Below are 26047 nucleotides of genomic sequence, written 5' to 3' on the forward strand. Positions count from 1 at the left end.
CAAATGTTTAATGTATTACTGTATGAAATTAGGAGCTATACTACTTTAACATGTTAAATCTTGTATACTGTAATGTATGCTATTTTTTGTTTTTGGAGAACTGAAAGACAACCACATATTTAAAAATGAATAGGAGGCTGCCATTGTTCAAATGGTAGTTTAAAATGCCATAAGAATGTGGGAAATCCAGCAACGGATGATTGAAAACTCTTACATAACATCAGAGTGAGCTTATCGACCATAGCCCGCATTCTTAATCATCATGAGGCAAATCTACTGAGTCCCATTTGAAAGGATAAAGCGGTACAAATAATGTACTAGTATTACACTTTTGAAACAGACTCAATGATGTTGCCAGTGAAATTTACTGTACAGTATTTACTCTCATTTCAGAGAATCATGAAGTTGGATTCAAGTCCCATCCCCCATGAACTCCTATTCATAGATTCATTTAGCAAAGACTAGTAGGAGAGGTAGGAACATCATTGGTCAGCGTGGGGGAAATTATACCATATGCGCAGTTATGAGCCACAATGGAGTCCTCCACTGCCATGACACCCTTTGGATCATACAACACTGCCCATCTCTAATTTCCTGAACACCTTACATTCATCTTTTTCAGACGGTCAGGTGACCCTGAGCAGCAAATGTTCGAATTTGGGACAATGTGAGTTTCCATCAGGCTCGCAACGGTTTCCATGACCATACCAGGTTTACAATTCTCAATTTCTCAACCCCATTGCGTTTTCAGCATGGTGGTGGTGGTATGATCGCAAACCCCATGAACATATGGCCCTTCTCTAGGCAATGGAAGCTGCCTGTGGTGACATTCCAGCAGAGTCCTTGCCAGAAGATATTCTCTCCCGGACCAAGGAGAATACCGGCTGTGATGTTGATTATCTGTGGCCGGACCAAAACAGAAATTACATTGTTTTCGAAATGGAGTATTTGTGACTGTTTTGACAGGTTATTTATCTATTCCATGCAAATAGCCTTATTTTTCTTCCTTTACATATGAAAAATATTTACTGTGTTTTTGCATACAGTTGAAATACATAACTTGCACTATGTACAGAGTAACACTCTTAGTCTTTACACTGAAATAGTGACAGATCACACTGACATTCAAATCCTAAGTTAAATTCATTTGATGTGCATCTCATTTTGAACAGGGATCACATTTTAATTGCTGTGTTTCATTAAGCAAGATGGGGTTTGGGCACTGTTTCGGCACCTGAGATGTATTGGGAAACTAATGCCCATGATCTTGGAATGAGATGTTCAGCGAGCAGAGAAGTGGGGCAATAGAGGACATTAATACAGGGAAAGGTTTTGGCCAATCCTCAAAACAAGGGCTAGATTAAGTTATCAACACAAATCGGAAGGGTATGGGCATAGACGCAAGCCTATGATATTTATTGTTCCTTTGTCAGTCAAAAGTATACCTACTTTTCACACAAGTTGCATGTAAAAAGTGTCAATTTGAGCTTTTTTCCCATTACGGACATTGACAATAAGGTTTGCACATCGTTGTTTGACGGACTCCTTATAAAGTCACCCATTATACACATCAACTTTAAAGATCACACAGACGACCCGCTCCTCTAATCCAGTTTAATCATCCTCAGCAAAAAGGCCAAATACAATAAGAGAAAACAAAGTTATTTTTTATACATTTAACTAAATATGCAGCGCTATGCTAGTGTGTAAGTAAATCAAAACCATATGGTTAAATACAATTTCTTTTAAGATACAGAAAGATATTAATTTCTTCCATTAGCACTCGCGAGAACAGATTGCAAAATATCAAAATAAAACCAGCCACAACGGTACGCTCCTTTTTTGTTGTTGACCACTACACATCACTCCCTCCATCCTTCAAATCATCCCTCGCACCAGAAGGGGACCAGTGAGAGTCGAAGGAAGCAGAGGAGAGGGGGATGGAGTGAAGAATGAGATGAGCATTGGGACCAGCACAGTCAAGTAGTGTGACTAGGGTAGTAGGAGAAAATATGGAACAGACTAGCAGTATACTACTTAGAATGAACCAACGTATCAGGCATGCATTCTAAGTGGTATTCTATTATGGCCATATGAACAGAGCCATGGTTCAATAGTCCAAGGAGTCAGGGATTTTGTATGTACAGAAGAGGGAGTAGAGTGCATTACAAAACAAAGAGCAGGAACAGCATCACTCATTCAAAGGGCAGCAGGCAGAGAAGAGCTTCTGCTTGTGTGTCTCCAGTCCATTTGTTCAGACTGATCCAACAGAGGAGCGGAGGAGGAGGTTGGCTGCAGTACAAAGGTTAGTGGTCTGGTTTGGATTCAAACCACTCTGGCAGAGACTCGTAGGAACAAACACGGCCACAACAACTGACCCAGGACCTGGGGAACAATGTCCTCACTCAACACACAAGCCAATTCAATCCAATGCCATGCAGAGCCATTGGGCAAGGAAAAGAGAAAATAAGGTGGGGGAGTTAAAGGTCGATATCCCACCCTCCTACAACCTGAGGAGTGGTCTAGGGACAGACAGATCTATGTTCCGTTCCTTAGTGACCATTGACATAGTGAAAACCTGCTGACAAAGACAACTAAGGAGCCGGTAAGGAGAGAGAGGTCAGTTTCATATAGGAAGTACTGTTGCAGACAGTCTTCTTTTGTGATCGGTGAAGCAGAGGGGAAAAAGAGTGGTGCGCTATGGTGGCGCTGCTGTGTGCTAAAATAAATAATCTGACCGTTCTTTCTTTACAGGGTCCTTGTTGAATCTGAAGACTGGGCGAGTTAAGGCTGTGAAAATGAACATGCGATAGTGACAGTGTGGCTCCAGAGGTTGCCGTGGTGACAGTGTCCAAGTCAGAGTCCAAACTGTCAAGACTAACAGGAGTGGATCAACAATACTCAGATCCAGAATGGTGGGGCAAATTGTGAGTCTATTTCAACCATGCTCGCTCTCCCTTCTACCCCTGCTCACTTTCCCTTCTCCCCACTCCCTCCTTTCACCCTCTCTTGAAGTGCCTAGTGTGGAGACGGGCGGTCAATGGGAGCAACTCAGGAGCACTCTTCTCCAATGCGCTGGCATGAGCGGCCCACCTTGCGGTCCAGCTTCACCATCTTGAGGACGGCCTCCTCGCGCCCACGCCCCAGGTGGTCGAACAGGCAGTCGTGCTGCTCAGGTAGACGGTGCAGCATGCAGAACACGTAGCCTAAGAGAGGAAGAAAGACAGAAGGAGAACAATGTTAAAATGACTGAAGTCGCAGTTAGGAGACATGAAAACTAAGGGCAGATGTGTTTGTCGTTCCCATGCAGTACTTACCGCAGCGACAGGAGCCCAGTTCCTGCTGTACCAGCTCCAGTTTGGTTTGGCAGCGATAGCAGCGCCGGCGGTTTTTCTGCTTGGGTCCTGGGCTAGGCTCCTCGCTAACCGCCTCCCCCTCCTCAGAGTCCCCCCGTGCCCGTTTCTCCGGTGACGCCTCGCTCTCCAGCCCTGAAGCTGAAAGAACAGAAGGTTACACGTGTCAGAGTCCGACGTACAGTTTTGCACAAACACAGGGAGCAGGAGCAAGGCTGTACCTGATTCGCAAGGACGTTTTTGGGGCGTACAGAGGGTACCTTGGGCTGTTTCTGTGCATGATAATAGTTCTGTGGAGAGAGAAAAAAAAAAGGAAAAAAAAAGTGTAAGACAGGAAACATTCCTCATTGATCAAGAGCCCAGATGTGTCACCTAGACCAAGAAGCAGGGAATTAGATACAGCTTTGAAGACAAAACAATCTTGAATGTAAGACCTTGTGGCAATGTTATGTAATAAGATAAGCTCAAGTAACTTCAACATCCATATAAAAATCCTGACATGCCAAGTCTCTGTTTATATCAACATACAACAACACAAGATACTGCAGTTGGTTTAAAACTGGGAACCTTAAATGAAATCCTGGGAGAAGCAAGCAGATCTTAAGATGGTCAGTACAACTATGTTGCCCCACTATGCGTCCTATCTAGGCCAGGCTGAGTGCATGCATTGCCAGTAGAGTAAGACACACACAGAACCACTCCTCCAGAGGCAGAAATAGAAGTAAGCTGTCAGTCCAACCTGACAGACCTCTGCCAACACAGATCATGAAATACACACTGAGTGTACAAAACATTAAGAACACCGGCTCTTTCCATGACAGACACCGGGTGAAAGCTATGATCCCTTATTGAAGTCACATGTTAAGTCTACGTCAAGCAATGTAGATGAAGGAGAGGAGACCGGTTAAAGAAAGATTTTTAAGCAGAGACATGGATTGTTTGTGTGCCATTCAGAGGGTGAACGGACAAGACAAAATGTTTAAGTGCCTTTGGACTGGGTATGGTAGGTGCCAGGTGCACTGATTTGTGTCAAGAACTGCAAAGCTGCTGGGTGGAGGTTTCCACCCTTAACAGTTTCCAGTGTGTATCAAGAATGGTCCACCACCTAAAGGACATCCAGAGAACTTAACTGTGGGAAGCATTGGAGTCAACATGGGCCAGCATCCCAGTGGAACTCTTTAGACACCTTGTAGTCCATGCCCAACAAATTGAGGTTGTTCAGAGGGCAAACTCAATATTAGGAGGGTGTTCCTAATGTTTTGTACACTAAGTGTACATTGAAAGCAGGTGCTTCCACACGTGTGGTTACTGAGTTCATTTTGGGATGCTAATTTCTTAATTGTTTTTATTTTACCAGATAAGTTGACAGAACACATTTTCATTTACAGCAATAACCTGGGGAATAGCTACCAGGGAGAGGGGGCAAAGGAGTCAATTGGAAGCTGGGGATGATTAGGTGGCCATGATGGTATGAGGGCTAAATTGGGAATTTAGCCAGGACACCCGGGTTAACACTCTTACGATAGGTGCCATGTTCCGGGATTCATCCAATGGCATTCATTTTATTTAACTAGGCAAGTCAGTTAAGAACAAATTCTTATTTACAATGACAGCCTACACCATCAAACCCTAACACTGTGCCAATTCTGCGCTGCCCTATGGGACTCCCAATCACAGCCAGCTGCGATAAAGCCTGGAATTGAACCAGGGTCTGTAGTGAATGCCTCCAGCACTGAGATGCAGTGCCTTAGACCGCTGCACCACTCAGGAGTATACCACCTGTCATTGATGTTAGCGGTAAATATATACTTGTGTATTGATTTTAAAGAAAGGCACTGATGTTTATGGTTAGGTACACAGTGCAACGACAGTGCTTTTTTTCACAAATGTGCTTGTAAAATCATCACCCATTTGGCGAAGTAGGCTGTAATTCGATGAGAAATTAACAGGCACCACATTGATTATATGCAACACAGGACAAGCTAGATAAACTAGTCATATCAACCATGTGTAGTTAACTGGTGATTATGTTAAGATTGATAGTTTTTTTTATAAGATATCTAGCTAGCTAGCTAGCATTAAACCTAGCTAGCTACCTACCTTTTGCTTCTTGCTGCACTCGCATAACAGGTAGTCAGCCTGCCACGCAGTCTCCTCGTGGAGTGCAATCTAATCAGCCACAATCTGTGTCTAAAAATGCAGATTATGAAAACTTGAAATCGGCCCCAATTAAATCGGTCGACCTCTAGTACGTACATATTCCAACCAGAAGTCATGGATTACAAGCAACATCTGCAATGAGCTAAAGACTAGAGCTGCCACTCTCAAGGAGTGGGACACTAATCCGGATGCTTAAAAGAAATCCCGCTATGCCCTCAGAAGAACCATCAAGCAGGCAGTGTCAATACAGGACTAAGATTGAATCCTACTACACCGGCTCGTCAGATGTGGCAGGGCTAGCAAACTATTACGGACTACCAAGTGAAACCCAGCCGCGAGCTGCCCAGTGACACGAGCCTACCAGATGAGCTAAATTCCTTTTATGCTCGCTTCAAGGCAAGCAACACTGAAGCATGCATGAGAGCATGAGATGTTCTGGATGACTGATCACGCTCTCCCTAGCCCATGAGAGCAAGACCTTTAAACAGGCCAGCATTCACAAAGCCGCGGGGGCCAGATGGATTACCAGGACGTGTACTCTATGCATGCGTAGACCAACTGGCAAGTGTCTTCACTGACATTTAACTTCTCCCTGACCGAGTCTAATACCTACACGATTCAAACAGACCACCATAGTCCCTGTGCCCAAGAAAGTGAAAGTAACCTGCGTAAATGACTACAGCCGTGTAGCACCCACGTCCGGTAGCCATGAAGTGCTTTGAAAGGCTGGTCATGGCTCATATCAACACCATCATCCCGGAAACCCTAGACTAGAGGTTGACGGATTAAATCAGGCCCGATTTCAAGTTCTTAACAATTGGTAATCAGCATTTTTGGATGCCAATTATGTTGCAATCCACGAGAAGACTGTGGCAGGCTGACCACATGTTACATGAGTGCAGCAAGGAGCCACGGTAGGTTTATAGTTTTTTTTGTATATCCGAAACATACAATATACTTGCACTGAAGCCGCTCAACAACTACATCATACCAGTCATCCAACAGATTCCCATTCAAAGCGACACACAGAAGCATCCAGAGTCAATGCCCTGCTCAAGGGCACGTTGACGAATCTACCACCAGGCCAAAAAATGTGAACCCGAACCCTCCAAGATCTCCCTCCCTGCTCTCCCAAAAGCTGTCACTCAACCATTTGACGTCCCTCCCACAGCCCCCCCCCCCCCCCCCCCCCCAAAAAAAGCACCAACAACCAAGAGAATGAACTAAAGAGAAAAGGAAAAGGTTGCTAGCTAGCATTAAACTTATCTTATGAAAAACAATCACATAATCACTAGTTAACTACACATGGTTGATATTAGGTTAAGTAGCTTGTCTTGCGTTGCATATAATCAATGCAGTGCCTGTTAATTTATCATTGAATCAGCCTACTTCGCCAAACAGGTGATGATTTAACAAAAGCGCATTGCCGAAAAAAACACTATTGTTGCACCAATGTACCTAACCATGAACATCAATCCCTTCCTTAAAATCAATACACAAATATATATATTTTTTAACTTGCATATTTAGTTAAAAGAAATTCATGTTAGCAGGCAATATTAACTTGGGAATTTGTGTCATTTCTCTTGCGTCCATTGCACGCAGAGTCAGGGTATATGCAGCAGTTTGGGCCACCTGGCTCGTTGCGAACTGTGTGAAGACCATTTCTTCCTTACAAAGGCCGTAATTAATTTGCCAGAATTTTACATAATTATGACATAACATTGAAGGCTGTGCAATGTAACAGCAAGATTTGATAAAATACGGAATGGTTACGCATTTCACTGAAAGAATCAACGTTTTGTTTTCGAAATGATAGTTTCTGGATTTGACCATATTAATGACCTAAGGCTCGTATTTCCGTGTGTTTATTATAATTAAGTCTGATTTGATAGAGCAGTCTGACTGCGGGGTGGTAGGCATCAGCATGCTCGCAAGCATTCATTCAAACAGCATTGCGTTTGCCAGAAGCTCTTTGTAATGCTTGAAGCACAGCGCTGTTTATGACTTCAAGCCTATCAACTCCCGAGATTAGGCTGGCAATACTAAAGTGCCTATTAGAACATCCAATAGTCAAAGGTATAGGAAATACAAATGGTATAGAGAAATAGTCTATGCGTCGTAATTCCTATAATAACTACAACCTAAAACTTCTTACCTGGGAATATTGAAGACTCACGTTAAAAGGAACCACCAGCTTTCATATGGTCTCATGTTCTGAGCAAGGAACCTAAACAATAGCTTTTTACAGGGTACATATTGCACTTTTACTTTCTTCTTCAACACCGTTTTTGCATTATTTAAACCAAAATGATTTTATTTATCTATTATATTAAGTAAAAACAAGTGTTCATTGAGTATTGATGTAATTGTCATTACAAAAAAATATTTAAAAAAAGGCGATTAAATCGGTATCAGCTATTTTTGGTCCTCCAATAAATCGGTATTGGTGTTAAAAACATAATCCGTTGACCTCTATCCTAGACCTACTCCAATTCACATACCGCTCCAACAGATCACGCAATCTCAATCGCACTCAACACTGCCCTTTCCCACCTGGACAAAAGGAACACCTATGTGAGAATGCTATTCATTGACTACAGCTCGGCATTCAACACCATAGTGCCCGCAAAGGTAATCACTACGCTAAGGACCCTGGGACTAAACACCTCCCTCTGCCATTGGATCCTGGACTTCCTGACGGGTCACCCCTAGGTGTTAAGGGTAGGCAACAACACATCTGCCACGCTGATCCTCAACACTGGGGCCCCTCAGGGGTACGTGCTTAGTCCCCTCCTGTACTCCATTCACCCACGACTGCATGGCCCAGCACAACTTCAACACCATCATCAAGTTTGCTGACGACCCAACAGTGGTAGGCCTGATCACCGAAAAGAGCCTATAGGGAGGTCAGAGGCCTGGCAGTGTGGTGCCAGGGCAACAACCTCTCCCTCAATGCGAACAAGACAAAGAAGCCAATCGTGGTCTACAGGAAAAGGAGGGAAACTGCTTGGCATCGACCGTAGAGCTCTACAGAGGGTAGTACAAACGGAGAGGTATATCACTGTGCTTCCTGCCATCTAGGACCTATATACTAGGCAGTGTCAGAGGAAGGCCCAAAGTAATTGCCAAAGACTCCAATCATCCAAGTCAGACTGTTCTCTCTGCTACTGCACCACAAGTGGTACCGGAGAACCAGGTCTAGGTCCAAAAGGCTCCTTAACAACTTCTACCCACAAGCCTGCTGAACAATGAATCAAATGGCCACCCAGATGGCCACTGTTTACATTGACACCCACCTCATAACACCCAAGCCAGCAGTAGGATGCAGGGTGGTGTCATGCATAAAAATGGTCAGTTGACCATTATCTTGGCTAGCATGGCTAGAAGAGATCTCAGTGACTTTGAAAGAGATTTAAAACAGGGCATAGGGGGTTTGAAGGGTGGGTGTGTGTGTCTGTCTCCTCAATTTAAGTATTTAAATAAGTTAATATAAAATACTATTCAAAACTCTAAATAAATGTTTCCAAATATCCCTAGGACCAAACAGACCTAGGTTCAAATCTGAGTATTTAAAAATACACTTAAGTATTTCCTAATAAATTTCCAAATATTCAACTACTTGCATTTTCAAATAAAAAGAATATTAAAATACTTCCTTCAAAATGTGAACGTATTGAAATACCATAAATAGTATTTGAACCCAGGTCAGATTGAATGACTGAAAATGAACTCAGCTATAGTAATTCATTCAAAGGTTCCAGAAAGTGCAACATCTCAAAACTAAGTTGTGGACCCTTCATCTTACCGTCCTGTGTATTGGATAACATGGGGACAGGGTCTTCGGTTGATGCAGATGGCTGCTCGGAGTTAGTGAGTGGCGACGACAATAGGGATTGGCTACTTTTGCTGCTGCTACTACTCATCTCGCTATTGAAGACAGCCGATTGGGTACTCCCAGTGCTCGGGCTGGGTTTTGGGGCACAGTCCTCATCTGTCTGCTTCTTCTCGATATCTGAAAGAGATTAAATATAATGCTTTTTAGAGCCCCAAAGCACCACATACGTCAGCTCTTGACAGACCAGCTGCTTCAATACATCAACACCATCATGCTGGAAACCCTAGACCCACTCCAATTCGCATACAGATGACACAATCAAACTCCACACCTCCCTTTCCCACCAGGACAAAAGGAACACCTATGCGAGAATGCTGTTCATTGACTACAGCTCAGCGTTCAACACCATAGTGCCCATGAAGCGCATCACTAAGCTAAGGACCCTGGGACTAAACACCTCCCACTGCAACTGAATCCTGGACTTCCTGGTTGGCTGCCCCCCAGGGGGTAAGGGTAGGCAACAACACCTGCCATGCTGATCCTCAATACTGGGGCCACTCAGGGGTGTGTGCTTAGACCCCTCTTGTACTCCCTGTTCACCCACAACTGCATGGCCAAGCACAACTCCAACACCATCAAGTTTGCTGATGACAAACTCCGTTTGTACTACAGTAATCAGCCTGATTACTGACAGCGATGAGACAGCCTATAGGGAGGTCAGAGACCTGGCAGTGTGGTGCCAGGACAACAACCTCTCAATGTGAGCAAGACAAAGGAGATGATCATGGACTATAGGAAAAGGAGGGCCGAACAGGCCCCCCATTAACATCGACAGGGATTAAGTGGAACGGGTTTGAGAGCTTAAAGTTCCTTGGTGTCCACATCACCAACAAACTATCATGGTCCAAACACACCAAGACTGTCGTGAAGAGGGTACAACACCACCTTTCCCCCCCTCAGGAGACTGAAAAGATTTGGCATGGGTCCCCAAATCCTCAAAGTTCTACAGCTGCACCATCAAGAGCATCCTGACCGGTTGCGTCGCCGCCTGGTATGGCAACTGCTCGGCATCTGACCGTAAGGCGCTCCAGAGGGTAGTGCGTACAGCTCAGAACATCACTGGGACCAAGCTTCCTGCCATCCAGGATATATATACTAGGCGGTGTAAGAGGAAGGACCAAAGTAATTGTCAAAGAGTCCAGTCACCCAAGTCAGACTGCTCTCTGCTACCGCACAGCAAGCGCTACCAGAACGCCAAGTCTAGGACCAAAAGGCTCCTTGACAGCTTCTACCCCGAAGCCATAAGACTGCTGATCAATTAATCAAAATGGCCACCCCCTCGTTTTATACACTACAGCTACTCGTTTATTATCTATGCAGTCACTTGACAAATTACCTCGACTAACCTGTACCCATTGTATATAGCCTCGTATTTGTTAAGTAATGTTAATGTGTTAACTTCTAGATTTTATTAAATTGTTTTACTTTAGTTTATTTAGTAAATATTTTCTTAGCTTTATTTCTTGAACTGCATTGTTAGTTAAAGGCTTGTAAGTAAGCATTTCACATTAAGGTCTAAACCAGTTGTATTCAGCACGTGACAAAACATTTGATTTGGCACACAAACATACATGTCGGGGCATGCATCACCACCCCCAAGACACCAATCATAAACTCAGATGGAATGGCTCAGAATGACCGTGTTTTAGGCTACCAGAGTCTATCCATCAACTCCCCATACCATAACAGCACAAGCTCAAAAAGCAGCTGGGTCATATCTTAATCCTCCATAGAACTCATTTCTGCTGTTGCTGTGCTCTTGTGTATCAAATATATTCTAAGCAATGCTGCCCCTTTAGGTACCGTCTTCACCGAGCTCACTCGTTTCCATGGACACTGCCAGAGTTCCAGCATACTTTCTCTCTTCCACGCCTCCCAAAAAGGACTACCGAAGCCAGTCACAAAACTTCAGTCAAAATCTCAATTTTAGAGCTGCAATCATTTACCACAGCAGGCTTGGGAGTCAACACCCTGACATACAGGCATGATATCAGACCTGGGTGAATATTTTCCCTGACACCCATCTTACTCATTCTTGAGAGATCACTATTATGCCAGTAAGAAATCCATCTGGAAATAGGTTTTTGGCCCTTTCTGGATTCTGAAAATAGCCTAATGTTTTTTTACAGCATGCCTATGGAATATTTCATAGGGATTTTTATACCATAAGGGGAAACACTTTACTTCTACAAAATATGTCTAACGAACTAAGTTGGCTAATCGAAAGTGTTAGAAACAGCAGAGACCCCCTCCTGATGTCTCAGGTACACACAGAGCTCTGCCACATAACAGAAACCCATTGTCCACACATATGGGAAGGCTTACCAGCAAAACATTTTGAGCAGAGGTTCATGGTTTTACTGGACCTGGGGAGAGATAAAAATTGTAAAAAAAATCAGTCACAGAAAGATGGTACCAAGCCCACTAAACAATTTGTCAACGCAATCTGCCCCTCTTATTTGCAGCTAAACAACATAAAAACATGCATGACTATTTCAATTCCTCTCAGGACACTCAAACATGAGCTATGTTTTGTACCCAGACAGTCTTATAGACCTACGAGGTTGCCATAGCTACAGAGTGAGTGAAAATAAGCTGATGGCAGGGGTGACAGATGACAGAAAGTCATGGCAGGGAAGAAGAGAAGGGGGAAACAAACAAAGGCTATGGGGGAGGGGAATGTAAAGGGCGTCACAAATCGTTCAAAATGGAAGGAGCACAAAATACAGTGGATCTTTTTTACAGCAACAAATGAGTGACAGGTAGACCAACATCCCTTTGATCTTATCCCTCATTGGTTAAGAAGCTAATCAGTCCAGGCTAAGCAGATGTGTGGAGAGGCCATCCTGACAGGCTTTGACTTTTAGGACAACTGACCAACCTGGCCAGTGAGGGGTCATTATTGACTGGAGTAGGCTAGTTAACTCAACATGGATAGGCCCAACAACTACACAAGATCGTTGTGGATCAATCACATTTTTGCAATACTGTATACATTACAAGATGTTTTGGTCAGAAATAGGCTAGACAAAATCTAGGCATATATAGAAAACCAAACATCAAAGCAGGCAGGTTCTCTCCTCTCACAATCCTAATCATGTAGAATAAGTCCAACTCAACACATGGCAGACTAAACTCCATGACACATGCATGCAAACAAACCAAACCCTTCCATGTAATATCAAAAACATGTTCAACCCAACAAAAAAATACATCTCCCACTAAACATGCAACATTTTCTCAGGCTTTCCTTTGAATCCCTCCCTCAATGACATCATGTTTCCAGAGGTTGGCTAATGGTTGTTCTCATTCTGGACATCTCTGACACTCACAATGCTGGGACGTTTCTGTTTAGGGCTCTGTGATCACTGTCAATATGGGAGAGGCTGGGAAGGTATTCAGCCCATTGTACCCTTTGGAGGGAACGTGACCAATGCAGTGTTCCAATTGACTTAGGATACATTTAGAACTCATCCTACCATGACTTTAACAGCAATTTCCCCACGTACATCACGTGTCATTCAGCGGCAGTGTCTAAGCCTATACCTAGAAAAGCCTCCATCATAGAAGTGAGTTATGACCAGCCCCATGCTAGCTTAATCCTTGAATCCTTTCACTACATTGAAGACTTGTCTGCCTACCCACTTTCAGTTTACGCATTATAACCGAATGCCTCGTCTTCCTACGGGCTTCCGCTGAGCTAACATGATGAAAACATAATCAGTCTAGAATGGTCTGTCCAATGGACAGTGTCCATAGAAATCTATGGGCCTGTCATTATCAAAGACTGTCCTTTGCACTCAGTCAGTCACAATTTTATGCACCAGGTAAGAACTGACCAAAAACAGAAAGGCGCTGCAAATTCATCCCGGATTTCTTGAAACTAGCCAACTTCTAAATGCAAAGCCTATATCCTGCAGTGTTGAGATAGACACCCCTCCCAATGTTTAATGAGGCATACTCAACAGCAATACTCAAACTGAACAGGATGTGTTCATGGCTCTGGATGTAAGCAGACATACTCTAAAAAGAGATAGCCCTTCCCTTGTGTGTTAAGCCTACAAGGAAATAACGCCTGAGAGGCCTTCAGAGGGGAAAACTGACAAGCTTCAGACACCTCAAACCGGGTGTGGACTGCAGGAGCAGTAAACAGGCTGCCGATTGCGTCACCTGACGTTGACAGATGTGAGTAATTCAGTTTGCTCACATGTAGCCTAAGCAAAGTTGCCAACAACCGGATGTTCCGGTTCAGGGATACAACCATTTTCAACCTAGCTTCCTTTTCCGCTGAAAAACAGCAGACCACTAGGCTACCTGCCCTGAAGAGCATCAGTGTGACTAGTAGAGTGCATGGGCCGAAAGAGATGGGCAGGGTTTTGGTAATAAAATTCCCCATCATTGCACATACAGGATTGACTGCCCAGTTCAAACAAATCAACAATTATTTTTTTTTTATTCCTAGCATTGCCTATAATCTTTGCTTGGTCCCTCTATTTCACAAAGGAGACTGGAATGTGAGGGAGGAACGTGCTGTAACTCGATGATTGTGTTTACACTGTAATGACAGTCGGGAGAACATTGGATAAAGTGTCCAACGTTTCATCTTCAGTTAGGATATCACAGCTATATGACTGGCTACATTTCCATTTAAGGAGACATAGCTAAACGAACGAGACCGAATAATAACCTAGACCACGTCAGATTCTAACCAGAAAACGTAAAACATTCAAAACCACAGTTGTAAAGTCCTGCTCTGGAGATTTCACGCTTTGATAGAACTACACTCACGGACAGAGGGGAGATGTATAAAACCATTCAGATCAGTTGTTTAGCTAGCTCAGATATCAACTTATCCCCAACCCCCACCCGATCTGCCCAACAGAACAACAATGGATTTAGTCTAGGCGACATTAATTACCATCCCCACATTAACCCATCTCCACAACAAATAACGAGATCTTACCCCCAAAATCCACAGGGACACCGAGTTGGTAAAGGTTTGCTGCGCTCACTACCAGTATCCCCCATGTCTTCAATAAAATGATGGTACGCAAGGCTGGGGAGGAGACAGGGGCCTTGTCTTTGTCAAGGATCTTCAGCCAACTCAAATATATGATATCCGCTTCTATAAATAGTCCTCGGTCAATTTGGACAAAGAAGGTGGATGGCTTTGCCGACACGAGCGGCCACAGGGATCCGAATAGTCATAAAGGGCTCAGTTTGGATTAATTGAGCATTCAAGTGTCCACACCGGACTCAACGTAATCAGCTGGCGCTCGGCTACTACGAATAGCCAGAGGGGGTGTCAGTGCTTTATCCAACCTGTAACATGAACCACACAAATTCAACATTACAATAAATATTTCCAACAATCTCAATATTATCACACGTATTCGACACAGCGTATAAACAGTTACCTCGTTATCATTCCACTATAATACACCGTGTGCTGTGTCCCTCTCCGTGGGACCACCCTATTTATCTTGCCTGTGGGGGCAGTCTGGCCTCAAAGACGATACGTATTATACAGCGGGCCGACATGTACAAAGTAATCAGATCAGGAAACTACGGGTACCTGACCCTCATTATGGCTCACATTTAGAATAAAACGTGCACTGTGCCCTATCAATAGAATCAAAATGGCGTGCTTTGAACACAATCCCCAGTGTTTCAGATTCATGCGTAACGAGGGCAATGAACTATATAGGAACCAACTGGGACGAGAGGCATTATGGTCATTATGGGGGGGGGGGGATAACGAATGTATGCTCGCCGACACAGAAGCAACTATTTACATTTATGCATTTTAAACACACGTAATATAAAACAGTTTATTTATTTCACGGTTTAAATTGAACAATAAGTATTACGAAGTGCGATATTTAATATGTTCCAACCCCCTTGGTCTGTTTGGGACAACCCAAAACATCGATCAGCTTTGAAGCAGGAGGATCACAAAATCAATTCCACGTCAGAGTAGTAATTACACAACACATATTATTCGAAGTATATAAAAAAATATATTGTGAAAGTTGTAAATGCAGTGCTTGAAATGCATTCTTCAGAGAAAGTGTTGGAATCTATTCCCCCCAATGACGTGTGTGTGTATATATAAATACGGGATGGGAAACTAGTCCTCTGGGCCTGATTGGCGACAAACTTTTACTCCCAGGTAACACACCGGACTCCAATAATCAACTAATCATGGTCTTCAGTTTAGAACATACTTAGTTTAATCAGGTGTGTTAGCAATAAGGCTGGAGAAAATGTGTGACACCAATCAAGTCCCAGAAAACTGGAATTTCCCATCCCTGATATAAATAATTGATTCCCTCCCAGTTGTAGTCTAACGCAGTGGTTGTCAAACCTCTCCTTGGGGATCCCAGCCTTTCCATACGTTCGATCTATTCCACAGCTAGCACAACTGATTCAATTTGCCACCTAATCATCATGCTCTTGACTAGGCCAATCAGATGAGCTAGTTCAGGTCTGCAACTAAATTGTGAAACCTCTTGGGGTCCCTGAGGAGAGGTTTGAGAAACACTGGTCTAACTCCTCCCTTAAGAGAGTTGGACAGCTTTCTGATTATATTAGTGTCGTGTAAAACATGTCAAAAAACAAAGACATACATGAGTCACGATGACAAGTTTAATACAGCATTGTTTAAAAGCTTGATTGCCTGCTGGTAGGGTGTCATGAGGATGGATGTCCAAGGCTGCATTCAACACCTGTATTAATCAGCAATGTTAAAAACATTTGGTCTTTCAAGTTTGAGGGTTGCTAACGCTAAGTACTGCAAAATAAGTCGTAGGACATAATGCCGTTTCCATACATTTTTCCATACGCAATATTTGAAAAAAAAAATTTCTTGGTGCCCACTACAGTAGTGCAAACTTTTTTTACTTTACAAATCAATCACCATTATTTGAACAGTGAAACATTGAGACCTTTCTGCTGAATTTCTATCAACATCTACAAAAGAGACCTCTTTTGAAAAGAAATACCACTATGGTAATGGCAGTGATATAGAATAACACACAAGCAACCGACAGTAATGACGTTATTATTCTAAGAAAATACAACAAAATGCAATCAAAACTATTCAGGAACGAGAACGGAAAATATAGATATGAGAAAGGTAATCTGCTTTCTACTAACAGTAATTTACTTTAAGTCAATGTTCATCCATTGTGCAATAGCAGTATTGTGAAAATATCAAAAAGATTGGTCAAATTTACATGAAAGCTACAAAAATAGCAAAGGAGATGGAAGAGGAAAGAGCCATATTAAGAGCTAGGAAACTAAAGAGGGAAAATGTGAGGGAGGATAGGAAGCATAGCATTGATAAATCGTTGAGCCAAAATAAAACTACACAAACAAAATCATTGACAAGTGAGCAGTAAACACAAGCAGCAATTGAAATGTTAATCAAAAGGTCAGGATAATAAAATGACAAAAACAAATCCATTAATGGAAATAGCGATTACCCGCACTGTACAGTTCTCCTGTGTTAGTAGACCTAGACAACTTTCTTACAGTAAATATGGGGAACAATAAAGTGACAAATATAGTTAGACTCTGCAAATAAACCATAAATATTGCTTAGGAATATACCAAACAATTTGAACCAAGACATTGAAGTGCTGCTCAGCCATACTACTGTAAGCCAAGACAGTAATAGTCTTTTAGCCCAAGGGGGGTGAAGCGAATGAATTCAGCAAATAAAAACCATAGGTAAACATGATAATTCTAGTTAACCAACAAGTGCAAATAAACTACTTAAAAAGCATAGAAATTATGACAAATGTAAAAACTTGTTCCAATTGTGATTGTTCATTTTTTTAAATGAGAAGAAAAACATTAATGTGATATTATTTCCAACATCACTGCTGTATTCCATTGGTTAATCTGTACTGCAGTACTGCTTACACCTCCACTGTCTGGATAGCACCTGGCCCATAGGCTTTGAAAGGTTCTAATTGAGTTCCCTTAAACTGGCTGCAAATTTTAGCCAATATCTTCATGGAAAATGCATGGACAAATTTACTCCATAGCCTTTTTTCCCCAACATTGCCTATAATTTCAGACAGGGAGGACTGTATGAGCGCCCTAAAAACATGTTCATCATTGCAATAGAAGCCAATCTTTTATCAAAATGGATAGTATGCTTAGCAGCATTTTAGCAGTGCATCCTGTGTGATAGATAAAGGTTGTGCAAAATGGTGGCCTTGAGGGTTTCTCCTTTTCTCTCAGAGGTGGGGTTGTGAGGAGGTGGAGGATGAGGAGGGCAGGGAGGGGAGCAGGCTGTGGGTACGGGAGGGCCGAACAGGTCTGGGGTTCTGGGATGTGGAACTGGACTCCTGCCCAGGACTGCCCTCTTTCACCTCCGCGTCAGACTGGGCAGGACACTCAAAGTGGACACAATGGAACACCTGAAAAACAAAGCCAAACAGAGAATGAGGCTATAAACACAAAGGGTATAAACACAAAAATGACAGCAGATAAAAAAAAATGGCATATTCGCAATCCTCTCACCTCGTTTGCGGAGTTGTGAGTTCCTACGATGCGGATAAAAGAGGCAGACTGCTTGTCGAATTTGAGTGTCTGCCACGACCTATTGGAAGAAAAACAAGACTTAAAAGATCTCAAAATTTGATTTGTACAAAGATTATCTGAAGAGTATGGGAAAGGGAGACTGGGAGTCTTACCGACATGGCACCTTGGTGCGGTCCACCACCTTTGTCCACTCCTGCTGATTGGTGGAGACCTCAATGTAGTAACTGTAGGATCGCTCATCACAGTCCCACAGCAGTAGTCTGTCCAGATGGAAGAAAACAAAACAAAAAATGTATCAACTGTGCAGACAGATACAAAAACTCAGCAACAGTTAAAGCGCACACACAAATAAAAACACGTGTACGTACACACACACACACACACACCTTAAGGAGCCTATAGAGTAAGGCTGAGCCAGTTGGATGACGATGGCCCCAGAGCCCAGCTGGTGACAGGTGTAGCCAGAGTCCCAGTCGTAGTTGCGGGTGTCCCCGTTGAGCAGGGCGTTTCTGCTCCGACTCACCCCCTCGATGACACTGGAACAGGCCGCGATGGTAGCCACGTTCTCATTGGGGACTGCAGACATGAAAGTGATGGGAGAGAAAGAGAGAATTGGGCGAGAGAAGTTTTGAAATATTTATTAGCAATTTAAATATGTATAAATGTAGTCTAAAATGTTGATCAATGTATTTTCTAAATCATATACAGTGCATTCATTCAGTATTCAGACCCCCTGACTTTCACACTTGGTTACGTTATTCTTATTCTAAAATGGATTCATTAGTCCCCCCCAGTCTACACACAATACCCTGTAATGACAAAGCAAAAACAAATTTAGAAATTTCAGCAAATGTATTTATTTTTTTAAATAAAAAAAATGAATATTCAGACACTTTACTCAGTACTTTGTTGAAGCACCTCCGGCAGAGACTCCCCCGCGAGTCTTCTTGGGTATGACGCAACAAGCTTTGCACACCTGTATTTGGGGAGTTTCTCCCATTCTTCTCTGCAAATCCTCTTACATGCTGACCAGACCGGACACGTCGCGTGCATCGCAAAATAAATGTAGAAATCCATGTTATTCAATTATTGTGTGCGCCAACGAGCTTCTGCGATGCCAAGGGCTAAAATAGAACTCCTTTCTATTTCTGACGCAGATCACGCTTAAAGTCCTGCCTCTCCCATCTCCTCATTGGTTTATAGAAGCAGGTACCCACGTGCCATCTCCTCATTGGTTATACCCACGTGGGTGATTGAAAGACAAACTGTTTTCCCGGTCGTCGTGGTAATACTATGAAAGTTTAGATGCCGATCACCAAATAAGTTCAAAGATGAAAAAGCCTGGAAGGAGGAGAGATGACTGGAAACGATTCGGTTGGCCGTTTTATGTGTGGATTAATTGTCGGAGTAGAGGTCCTTGTGCATTTCAGGTAAAATAACAACTCAATGTTTATATCCCAGGACAAATTAGCTAGCAACAGCAAGCTAGCTAAATAGGACAAATGAACCTTAGCTAGCAAGTGCAAACTAGCTAGCTAAATATCCATACATGTTTAATGCTTTTCGACCTGGCCCCAAATTAATGTCATTGGTTCAGAGTTTGTTTTGATATTTTAACCTGTGTGTCGATCGCGTTTGGTGTAGGGGGATAAAACAAATTTATGCACGATAGCGCACGATGGCGCAGGCGCGCAGCCGGTTTGGGTTCCGTGTTAGACTCTGTCCCCAAAGCCACTCCTGTGTTGTCTTGGCTGTGTACTTAGGGTTGTTGTCCTGTTGGAAGGTGAACCTTCGCCCCAGTCTGACATCCTGAGCAGGTTTTCATAAAGGATCTTGCTCTACTTTGCTCCATTCATCTTTGCCTCAATCCTAACTAGTCTTCCAGTCAATGTCGCTGAAAAACATCCCCACAGCATGATGCTGCCACCACCATGCTTCACCGTAGTGATGGTGCCAGGTTTGTGCAGTCTTGTGCCTTTCACTGAGGAGTGGCTTCCATCTGGCCACTCTACCATAGAGGCCAGATTGGTGGAGTGCTGCAGAGATGGTTATCCTTCTGGAAGGTTATACCATCTCCACAGAGAAACTCTCGAGCTCTGTCAGAGTGACCATCGGGTTCTTGGTCACCTCCCGGACCAAGGCCCTTCTCCCCTGACTGCTCAGTTTGGCCGGACGGCCAGCTCTAGGAAGAGTCTTAGTGGTTCCAAACTTTTTCCATTTAAGAATGATGGAGGGCACTGTGTCCTTGGGGACCTTCAATGCTGCAGAAATGTTTTGGTACACTTCCCCAGATCTATACCTTGACAATCCTGTCTTGGAGTCTACGGACAATTCCTTCGACCTCATGGCTTGGTTGTTGTTCTGACATGCACTGTCAACTGTGGGACCTTATACATACAGGTGTGTGCCTTTCCAAATCATGTTTAATCAATTTAATTTGCCACAGGTGGACTCCAATCAAGTTGAAGAAACATCTCAAGGATGATCAATGGAAACAAGATGCACCTGAGCTCAATCTCGAGTCTTATAGCAAAGGGTCTGAATCCTTAAGTAAGGGATCTGTTTTTTATTTCTAAATTTACAAAAAAAAAGTAAAAGCCTTTTATTGCTTTGTCATTATGGGGTATTGTGTGTAGATTGCTTGAGGATTTTTATTTATTTAATCAATTTTAGAATAAGCCTGTAATGTAACAAAATGTACAAAAAGTCAAGGGGTCTGAATACTTTCTGAAGGCACTGTATAACACTGGTATACTGGGTGATATTCTTGCCTTACCGAGAAGACCTTTTTCCAGAGTGAATGAGCGGTGTGTGAACATACACTCCAAACTCACTAGATGGAAGACCTTGTTGACAGTGTTATGCGTCCCTACAATGCGCACGTACCTGGGACACAAGGACACAATCACGCCTATGTTGTGGAACCAAAAGTCAAAATTGGTGCCAACCATAAGAAAACCATAGGTAAAGATTTACCTGGCCACACGTGGTGTAAAGAAGAGGTTCTGCCAAGAGCGACACAGATACTTGGAATGGTCTACAACACGCATCCAATCCAGCTCATCCATGGACACTTCAATATAGTAAGAATAAGACCTGCTCAAATACAGAGAGAGGGTGATGGGCCATACATATCGCAGTGACCAAAGGGCAATTCCACAGTAACAGAGTGATACTAGGACTCAGATTTTTCACCAAACAGTGCAGATGCAAAGTTTGGTAACAGAATGACGGCACAAAAAGTACAAACCATCATTCCGTTACCAAACTTTGCATCTGCACTGTTCTTCAAGTCGATGTGTTTTTGTAAAATTTTCTGTGGAGATTATTAAAAGTAGTCATTATGCAAAGTATTGTATGATTTGTTAAACTTCGCAATCATTGGTTTTTGTTTATATTTGACATTTTAGTTATTTAGCAGATGCTCTTTTCCATTTCATACTTTTTCTGTTTGACATACAGCATCACTCTGTTAACGTGGAATTGCCCCAAAGCAATGTTGAAGAGTATCTCTATCTTTATGACAGTAATGTGATATGAACATTACTTCAATATATAAAACACTATGAAAACATTGCTCATCAGTTGAGCGAAACCTTCAGAGAGAAAGGAATGTGCGTGATTGATTACAAGGCAGTAAAACTGATCAAAATCACTGATCTGTAAATCACCTTGCATCCCAAATAACTTCCTTCATAAAGATAAGAGATTGTGCTTTGCTCAAACGGATCCCCTAAAACACACGGGATGTCTCTCTCACCGGCTGTCTCTGTCCCAGAGCAGGATGCGGATATGATTGAGGATGTAGGCCTGGCCCAGCTTAATCTGGAGGCCAGCGCAGCCGTCCTCCTCTATGGGGTGTCTTGAAAAGCCGTGGTCCAAGTCGTAGTTCTGGGTGTCTCCGTCCAGCAGCGCTGACTTCAGCTCTCCCTTCACCACCTGGGCCCCGTACTTCATAGTGGCAATATTCTCTTCTGGGACTGTAACACAAAAGGCATCACATTGAATACATACAGTTGAAGTCAGAAGTTTACATACACCTTAGCCAAATACATTTAAACTCAGTTTTTCACAATTCCTGAAAGAGCTGGTGTAACTGAGTTGTAGGCCTCCTTGCTTGCGCACGCCTTTTCAGTTCTGCCCACAAATTCTCTATTGGATTGAGGTCAGGGCTTGATGATACCTTGACTTTGTCATCCTTAAGTAATTTTACCACAACTTTGGAAGTATGCTTGGGGTCATTGTCCATTTGGAAGACCCATTTGTGACCAAACCTTAACTTCCTGACTGATTTCTTGAGACTTTGCTTCAATATATCCACATAATTTTCCATCCTCATGATGCCATCTATTTTGTGAAGTGCACCAGTCCCTCCTGCAGCAAAGCCCCCCAACAACATGATGCTGCCACCCCTGTGCTTCACGGTTGGGATGGTGTTCTTCGGCTTACAAGCCTCCCCCTTTTTCCTCCAAACATAACGATGGTCATTATGGCCAAACAGTTCTATTTTTGTTTCATCAGACCAGAGAACATTTCTTCAAAAAGTACGATCTTTGTCCCCATGTGCAGTTGAAAACCGTAGTCTGGCATTTTATGGCGGTTATGGAGCAGTGGCTTCTTCCTTGCTGAGTGGCCTTTCAGGTTATGGCGATATAGGACTCGTTTTACTGTGGATAAAAATACTTTTGTACCTGTTTCCTCCAGCATCTTCACAAGGTCCTTTGCTCTTGTTCTGGGATTGATTTGCACTTTTCGCACCAAAGTACATTCATCTCTAGGAGATAGAACGAGTCTCCTTCCTGAGCGGTATGACGGCTGCGTGGTCCCATGGTGTTTATACTTGCGTACTATTGTTTGTACAGATGAACGTGGTACCTTCAGGCATTTGGAAATTGCTACCAAGGATGAACCAGACTTGTGGAGGTTTATTTTTCTGAGGTTTTGGCTGATTTCCCCATGATGACAAGCAAAGAGGCACTGAGTTTGAAGGTAGGCCTTGAAATACATCCACAGGTTCCCCCCCAATTGACTCAAATTATGTCAATTAGCCTATCAGAAAAGTCATTACATCATTTTCTGGAATTTTCGAAGCTGTTTAAAAGGTACAGTCAACTTACTGCATGTAAACTTCTGACCCACTGGAATTGTGATACAGTGAATTATAAATTAACCGACTTGCAAAAACTATAGTTTGTTAACAAGAAATTTGTGGAGTGGTTGAAAAACTAGTTTTAATGACTCCAACCTAAGTCTATTTAAACTTCCGACTTCAACTGTGTGTCTCTCTCACACACACACACACAAAACTATTAGTTGCTGACTACTAGAACAGGACCAGCAGAGACTGAGACCCACTGAGGATGCCGCGGTAGTTGAGGTCCATGTCGCGGCTCTCTGAGCGCATCTTGATGGCGTCCAGCAGGTCGTCTGGGCTGAGAAGTCCCGAGGGACGCACCACGTTTAGCATCTCCATCAGACTCATGAGCGGCAGCCGCACGGCCGACATCACTTCCTGCGTGGCGCCACCCTCGCCGTTCTGCCGGCACCAGCGACACAGCGCCTGGAAGATCTCCTTCTCGCTCGCTGCAAACGAGTCCCTCCGTACCACAGTCAGCAGAGCAGTCTGCACAGAGAGGATAGAAGCAGATTCAGTTAAGACTACTTCTTTTGATTCAGTCATCTGGGTTTTGTTCATTGGGGCACACACAATGAAAATCGTTTGAAAACATTTTGCAACTGATTTTTTATAGCAAGTCCAGGTAGTCCCCTTCCTGTTTCGATCCATGTTCTTCTATTAGATTTTAATGAACGTGAACCTTCCTACTCACCTTGGACAGCGTGAGGAAGCTGTCCGAGGCCAGGACCTCCGGGGCATGCCGATCCATGTAGGCGCAGCATGCTTCACTGAGCACACCCAGACAGTACAGGCTGGCCACATCAAACACCAAACACACGTTGTGCGTGTGCAGGATGGTGCGCAGGAACTCAGAGGTGGAGTCCTCTAGTGGCTGGAGGCCGTAGCGGTGGGCCAGACCCAGGAAGTCCAGCAGCACCTCCTCGCGGGCTGAGCTGAGGCTAGCCCGGCCCGTGTAAAGGTAGTGGAGGAGCATGGAGAAAGCCTCGGCTCGGGTCTCCTCCAGTGTCACCTCCGCCTGCGGCTGGGACTCCTTCATCCCTCCATACAGCAGAGCTCTGGGGAAAAGGTTGTTAGACATTTCATACACTGTTACCTAGTCTTCATTGTACACTATTACCTAAAATAACTTTAAGGTTATATTTAATCGCCAACTGTCCGACAGAGCCAGTCATCTGACATTTCATGGGAAGCCAAAGACCTCATGCATTGCAAAGAAGAACAAGAAAAAAAGCATTCAAACAGGTGTACCTGAAGTAGTGACATCGTGCTGCTAAAATGACCCTATGGGCGGGGAAGCGTTTTTCCTCAACAACGAAGGTGACATCACTGTACTCTTCACCTGGAACCAAGGCGCCCAGCTGCTCTGACAGCAGGTGGATGTGGTCAATCTCTGACACAGAGGCCAGTGGACGCAAAGGATGGCTGTTGTTACTCATTGTGATTTGACTGGAGGTGTCTCACTAACATCTGACACAAGAAGAGAAGAAAACATAGTTTGACAACCTGGAGTGTATTCATTACGCTTCTGTTGCAAAACATTTTGCAACAGAAACAGTTTACTCCAAAATTTGGAAACCGCAAACAATAGTTTATATTTGTCAAATTCAAACCCTTCCATAGAGAATGAGGCCTCAGGTGACCAAAAGACAGTTTTAGCACGGGCAGCACCATTGAGGACTTTCACCATGTTTAAGTAGTCAACTGGTGGCCTGTGATTTTCTATGGGTTAAGGAAGGATCACATGATTCCATCGGGTCATCAGCCAATTGAATCATACTTGTGAGCATTCCATAACTGCAGGTGGCTAAACTTGGACATAACTAGCTGTGTAACGTTATCTACTGTGTAATGCAACAATGATATTGTCCATTTAATAGGTAGTTAGATAATTAAGCAATAAGGTATATGGCCTATATGCTACGGCTAAGGGCTGTTCTTACCCACGACGCACCTCCCTGGATACAGGCCTTACCGTTGGACATTGGCCATATTTCCATCACAAACCCCCGAGGATGCTTTATAGCTATTAATAAACTGGTTACCAACTTAATTATACCAGTAAGTAGTATTTTTTCTGTTCATAGGTACCCATTGGGGCGGCAGGTTAGAGCGTTGGACTAGTAACCGAAAGATTGCATGATCGAATCACCGAGCTGACAAGGTAAACATCCGTCGTTCTGCCCCTGAACAAGGTAGTTAACCTGCTGTTCCTAGGCAGTCATTGAAAATAATAATTTGTTCACAACTGACTTGCCTAGTTAAATAAATTGTATAAAGTCTGATATACTACGGCTTTCAGCCAATACGCATTCAGGGCTAGAACCACATGGTTTATAACCATACATAGATTACACTAATAATCTAGCGAATCAATCAAAACCGTGAGATTAGCTGTATGACGCAGTCAAAGACACAAACGCTTGGGTTTCACTTTCACCTGTGTGACATACCAGCACAATAAGCGTAGCTAGCTATCCCCTTTCGTCCTCCCTTCCACGATAACTATTTCCTGAAGTTCTTTTCCCCTTTATTCAATCAAAATCGTGGGAATTAATGGTAAATTAATAATTTGCAATCGGACTGAAAAAAATCCACCATCACAAACACAAATGGATTGGGTCACAACCCGGATGTTGTTTGGGTGGGAAAAACGGTAATGTTCAAAGAAAAAACAGCGCCCCTTGTGTATAGGAATAGGACAAGCCGTGTACATGCAGGTGGTGAATCTGACACTTGCAAAAATGATCAACAATTTTCAAATGTATTTTAATCCAACAATACAATAGTTTTAAAAGTGTACCACGAGAACAAATTCCTGCAATTCTATACAAGAACAGCAGTGCGGCTTGGCAGGGTCATGTTTTGGAGGACGCATGGCTCTCGACCAGCGATGGGACAAAACTGTAACTACCAATTGGGTATCACGAAATTAGGGAGAAAAAG

The 26047-nt window shown here is 43.3% G+C and overlaps 2 protein-coding genes across 4 annotated transcripts; both read right to left on the minus strand.

Annotated features, from left to right (window-relative positions):
* Window positions 1-1600: 1600 nt before the first annotated feature.
* Window positions 1601-15104, minus strand: LOC110522517 (AN1-type zinc finger protein 3). 3 transcript variants are annotated; one of them, XM_021600964.2, is made up of 7 exons: window positions 14829-15104; window positions 14375-14733; window positions 11737-11777; window positions 9322-9528; window positions 3575-3643; window positions 3318-3494; window positions 1601-3206 (listed from the first exon to the last, which is right to left on the minus strand). In XM_021600964.2, the coding sequence occupies exons 2-7, from the start codon at window positions 14437-14439 to the stop codon at window positions 3052-3054; spliced, it is 714 nt and encodes a 237-aa protein (XP_021456639.1). In that variant the 5' UTR covers window positions 14440-14733; window positions 14829-15104; the 3' UTR covers window positions 1601-3051. The 3 variants fall into 3 exon arrangements, with proteins under 3 accessions (XP_021456639.1, XP_021456640.1, XP_036832036.1); XM_021600965.2 differs by lacking the exon at window positions 3575-3643; XM_036976141.1 differs by lacking the exon at window positions 14375-14733 and having other exon boundaries at window positions 14829-15096.
* Window positions 15105-16037: 933 nt separating this feature from the next.
* LOC110522518 (BTB/POZ domain-containing protein 9) lies at window positions 16038-25746 on the minus strand. The gene is made up of 11 exons (XM_021600966.2): window positions 25555-25746; window positions 24353-24571; window positions 23796-24159; window positions 23323-23590; window positions 21728-21947; window positions 20944-21063; window positions 20744-20853; window positions 18354-18543; window positions 18120-18227; window positions 17947-18025; window positions 16038-17843 (listed from the first exon to the last, which is right to left on the minus strand). Exons 2-11 carry the CDS (start codon window positions 24538-24540, stop codon window positions 17661-17663), a joined length of 1830 nt encoding a protein of 609 aa, XP_021456641.2. The 5' UTR covers window positions 24541-24571; window positions 25555-25746; the 3' UTR covers window positions 16038-17660.
* Between the last annotated feature and the right edge of the window lie 301 nt (window positions 25747-26047).

The sequence above is a fragment of the Oncorhynchus mykiss genome, chromosome 4, assembly GCF_013265735.2.
Source record: "Oncorhynchus mykiss isolate Arlee chromosome 4, USDA_OmykA_1.1, whole genome shotgun sequence".
NCBI lineage: Eukaryota > Metazoa > Chordata > Actinopteri > Salmoniformes > Salmonidae > Oncorhynchus > Oncorhynchus mykiss.